General features: G+C 56.4%; 1 protein-coding gene across 1 annotated transcript; it reads left to right on the top strand.

The window, feature by feature from the left end:
- Positions 1-2,845: 2,845 nt before the first annotated feature.
- TMEM185B (transmembrane protein 185B) lies at positions 2,846-4,675 on the top strand. The gene has a single exon (XM_016209805.2). It carries the CDS (start codon positions 2,885-2,887, stop codon positions 3,935-3,937), a length of 1,053 nt encoding a protein of 350 aa, XP_016065291.1. The 5' UTR covers positions 2,846-2,884; the 3' UTR covers positions 3,938-4,675.
- Positions 4,676-4,998: the final 323 nt, after the last annotated feature.

Raw genomic sequence — 4,998 nt, 5'->3', positions numbered from 1 at the left:
TCCTCAGGCTTCATTGTCCCCAGGGTGGTCATATTAAATAGCTCCCATTTCTTTAAATACAAAGTGCTTTCTATGTATTGATCCATCTAATCCTCAAAACAATCCTACATGCTTTTATTAGCCCTTTTAATAGTTGGATTGTACAGGGGTTTTGCATTTTTAATTTTCTTTAGCTGACAAATCCCTACTTGCAAGGAAATAGTAAAAGAAAAATCCATATGCAAAACAGACTAGAGTAACTCTGGACGGGAGGAAGGGGTTGAGGGAGGAAGACCAGAGCTCCACTTGGCCAACATTCTCCCCACAACGATTCTCAAGAGGTTCTTTGGAAACAGGGGCCCTGAAGATACCCCACAATGACTCCCAAGGGGTTCTTTAGAAACAAGGGCTCTGAACCCTGAGATCTGAACCCTGAGAACTGGCAGGGCTCACTCAGCTGGGAGTCCTTCCCACAGGACTACCCAACTGCCCCAGCTAAGGCAGAAGCAGAAGTGGGGAGGTCTATGAGGCATGGGACTGTCCACCCCACACCACGCTTCTGAACATCTTGCTGATGCTGGCCATGGGAAAGCCAGCTCCTGGTCTGGGCCCAAGCCCCCACTTCTCTCTCGGAAAGCCCTTCCTTGTTACAAATGGAGACCCTGCCACCAGATGTGTTCCTCTGATGGCCTCCCACCTCAGAGCCTGTTACTGAGTGTCGGCACTCCATACCCACTGCAGGGAATGGGACTGCATGGGACGGGTGGGGGCTGAGAGGCAGGAAAGACAGCACCCAGGGCTCCCGGAGCAGGGGAAAACTGGAGGGAGGAGTCCTCCTGGGTCTGCCCCGCTGGCCAGAGGGGAAGGTGCTCACATCACAGACGTGCAGCAGCTGGCCAGAGGGGAGGGTGCTCACATCAGACCTGAGCAGCTGGCCAGAGGGGAGAGTGCTCACATCACACCTGCAGCAGCTGGCCAGAGGGGAGGGTGCTCACATCAGACCTGCAGCAGCTGACCGGAGGGGAGGGTGCTCACATCAGAGACCTGAGCAGCTGGCCAGAGGGGAGGGTGCTCACATCACACCTGCAGCAGCTGGCCAGAGGAGAGGGTGCTCACATCAGACCTGCAGCAGCTGACCAGAGGGGAGGGTGCTCACATCACAGACCTAAGCAGCTGGCCAGAGGGGAGGGTGCTCACATCAGACATGAGCAGCTGGCCAGAGGGGAGGGTGCTCACATCAGACCTGCAGCAGCTGGCCAGAGGGGAGGGTGCTCACATCACAGACCTGAGCAGCTGGCCAGAGGGGAGGGTGCTGACATCAGACCTGCAGCAGCTGGCCAGAGGGGAGGGTGCTGACATCAGACCTCCAGCAGCTGGCCAGAGGGGAGGGTGCTGACATCAGACCTCCAGCAGCTGGCCAGAGGGGAGGGTGCTGACATCAGACCTCCAGCAGCTGGCCAGAGGGGAGGGTGCTGACATCACAGACCTGAGCAGCTGGCCAGAGGGGAGGGTGCTGACATCAGACCTGCAGCAGCACTGCCCGCCCAGGAAACGGAGGCGGAGACAGAAAGGGGCGGATTTGCCCAGGTTTCTCAGCTGGTTGCGCGGAGACCGGGATTAGAAGCCACCTTTCTTGCCCTCTGGCACAGTGCCCTTTTCCAAACCTCGTTCTGTGAGAACCAGGCTCACAGAATCTATTTGGGGCAGGACCAAGTAGATCACAGCGAGGATTAGGAGGATAGAGTCCAGAGCCCAGAGTCTGGGTCCTAACCTGCAGGATGACCTAAGGAGGGAAGCCCCTTTTCTTTGGGTTCAGTTTCCCCAACTGCACCCCCAGACCTTGCCTAGGGGCCCCTACAGGGTCTAACACCCTCCTCAACACCCGCCCTCCACGTGGGGGGAGAAAGGGGCAGGTACGGGTGTAAGGTCGGCTGCCTCGGCCTGAGGACTGTCTGCTGCCCCACCAAACGCAGCCCCGCCCTGGACGCCATCTGTTGGGGCGAAGCCCCCCACCTCACCCTGGGCACTGACTCCACACACGGCCTCCCTCCCGGGCACCGCCACACACACACACACACACACACACACACACACACACACACACACACTTACTTCACGCGGGCGCACCCACCCACTCCCTCCTTCGAAAACGCCCCCCTCCGCCGGCCAGCGCCGGCCCTCGTGCCCATTCCCCCGCCGCGCTCCCGGCGCCCGCGCGACACGCAGCCAAGGCCACGGCACCGGAGGCGGGCCGCACCCCACGACTTCCCGTCCTCCCGGGCCCCGCCCCCGCTCGGGCCCCGCCCCCGCTCGGGCCCCGCCCTTGCCCCGCCCCCGCTCGGGCCCCGCCCTGGCCCCGCCCCCGCTCGGGCCCCGCCCCGGCCCCGCCCCCGGGGCCGCCGGGAGGATGTGAGCTCACTCCGCCTCCCCGCTCCCGGCGCTGCCAGGAAGCTTCCGCCCGAGGTCACGGCCCGCTCGCCGCCAACGGGCCGGCCCGGGAGTCCGCAGCGCGCCGGCCGAGCCGGAGCCGCCCGCCCCCACCGCTGCGGGCGCCGCACGCAGTAACCGCCCCTGAGAGAGGTATGGAGTGAAGGCGGGCGGCGGCGGGGCCGAAGCAGCGCCCCGCTCGCAGGCTCCGCGCCACCCGGGGCCCGCGGGTCGCCGGGCGGCCAGGGCGTGCGCGCCCCGCCCCGCCGCGCTTCCGGCCGTCACGTGACCGCGCGCGCACGTGCTGCGGCCCCTCGGCGCCGCGGATCGCAGCCTCCGCGCCGCCGCCCCCGCCGCCGCCCGCCTAGAGGCGACGCAGGCCGGCGCGGAAGGCGGCGGGCCCCGGAGCCGTTGGAGTCGCGGTGCCTGCCGAGCGGGGCTGAGCAGCAGGCCCGGGCGGGCGGGCAGCGGCCTCGCCATGAACCCCAGGGGCCTGTTCCAGGACTTCAATCCGAGTAAGTTCCTCATCTACGCCTGCCTGCTGATCTTCTCCGTGCTGCTGCCTCTGCGCCTGGACGGGGTCATCCACTGGAGCTACTGGGCCGTCTTCGCCCCGATATGGCTGTGGAAGCTCCTCGTTATCGCAGGCGCCTCGGTGGGTGCTGGCGTTTGGGCCCGAAACCCTCGCTACCGCACCGAGGGGGAGACCTGCGTGGAGTTCAAAGCCATGTTGATTGCCGTGGGCATCCACCTGCTGCTGCTCATGTTCGAAGTCCTGGTCTGCGACAGGGTGGAGAGGGGGACCCACTTCTGGCTGCTGGTCTTCATGCCGCTCTTCTTCGTCTCCCCCGTGTCCGTGGCTGCCTGCGTGTGGGGCTTTCGACACGATAGGTCGCTGGAGCTGGAGATCCTGTGCTCAGTCAACATCCTGCAGTTCATCTTCATCGCCCTGAGGCTGGACAGGATTATCCTCTGGCCCTGGCTGGTGGTGTTCGTGCCCCTCTGGATCCTCATGTCGTTCCTCTGCCTGGTCGTCCTCTATTACATCGTCTGGTCCCTCCTGTTCCTTCGGTCCCTGGATGTGGTTGCGGAACAGCGAAGAACGCACGTGACGATGGCCATCAGCTGGATCACGATAGTGGTGCCCCTGCTCACTTTTGAGGTTCTGCTGGTTCACAGATTGGATGGCCACAATACATTCTCTTACATCTCCATATTTGTCCCCCTTTGGCTTTCATTAATCACTTTAATGGCCACTACGTTCAGGCGAAAGGGGGGCAACCATTGGTGGTTTGGTATTCGCAGGGATTTCTGTCAGTTTCTGCTTGAAATTTTCCCATTTTTAAGAGAATATGGAAACATTTCATATGATCTACATCATGAAGATAGTGAAGATGCTGAAGAAACGTCAGTTCCAGATGCTCCTAAAATTGCTCCAGTGTTTGGGAAGAAGGCCAGGGTAGTTATAACCCATAGCCCTGGAAAGTATGTTCCCCCACCTCCCAAGTTAAATATTGATATGCCAGATTAAACTCACTTTTGGGAGTGTCCTTAAGAAACCGTACACACAGATCTAAAACCCACCTTGCTTTTGCCTTTTTCATCCATCCCAATCCTAGAACTGAAAACAGGCTCCAAACACCATCATCTCATGCCTGGTTGGAGATTGATGCCTATCAGTGACTGTCAGGATGTGCCATAGATGTAGGGGGTTATTTGAATATATGGTGGGGTGTGTGGTTATGATGTGTGCGATAACTTGCTTTCCAGATTGGTGCTTAAAGAGCTAGCTGGGAGTAGTAAGTTGAATTGTTTTAGTAGGTCCTCAAATGGAGTAATTAGATAGCTAGGTTTTGTTTTTTTAAGTGGTACTACACCTATCAAAAGTATTGTTATAAAGTATTTTTATACACTGCTAGCCTAAAATTGTATTTCAGATAGTGTTTGTTGTGGCATAATTGAAAGCAAATGTAAAGAATTCTCTCTCCCATTACTTGTTTATAAACTTCATAGTTGTTATTTTCAGTGTTTCTACTGTTAAAATTGTTTTTCTTCAGGCTTTGCTGATTATTCTTTGATAGCCTAATAGGTGAAATTTTCTAATGCAGTGAATCCATGCATATATGATATTTATGTAACTATTTTAGCAATGTAATGTATTATGTTGAATTCTAGTTCTGTGCAGTACAATGTATTGTTATTTTTTTAAGTTTATATGTGAAGATGTATGTCTGTTGCAGATGTTCTTAAAGATTGCTTCAACCATTAATATGTACCCAGTGTAGGATCTGTCATAGTACTAGGCATGAGTATAGGGGTTAAAAATCCCAAGGATCTTAATACTCTGGTGTTAGATGACTTAGTCTGCACAGGTTTAAGTTCTCTTAGAAGAAGGAGCCACCATCTTTTGGGAACAGGTGACATGCTCCAGTGTGGTACCAGGCCATAAAGTGACACTTAATTGGCACCTTGTATTTTCCCACACAGGTAGTAACGTGCAGAAACAACTGAAGTAAGCAAGTGGTTTGTCCATTTCTAAGAATATTACAGTATTAGTTGGCCATAATATAAAGTATTACTTGTCATTGGGAA

Source organism: Miniopterus natalensis, chromosome 8 (assembly GCF_054644295.1).
Source record: "Miniopterus natalensis isolate mMinNat1 chromosome 8, mMinNat1.hap1, whole genome shotgun sequence".
NCBI classification, from domain to species: Eukaryota; Metazoa; Chordata; class Mammalia; order Chiroptera; family Miniopteridae; genus Miniopterus; species Miniopterus natalensis.
Note: the sequence above shows the minus strand (reverse complement) of the source record. Positions and strands in the feature narration are given on the sequence as shown.

Excerpts from the sequence above, each read along its gene's own strand:
- TMEM185B (XM_016209805.2), top strand. The coding sequence starts at position 2,885 with ATGAACCCCAGGGGCCTGTTCCAGGACTTCAATCCGAGTAAGTTCCTC.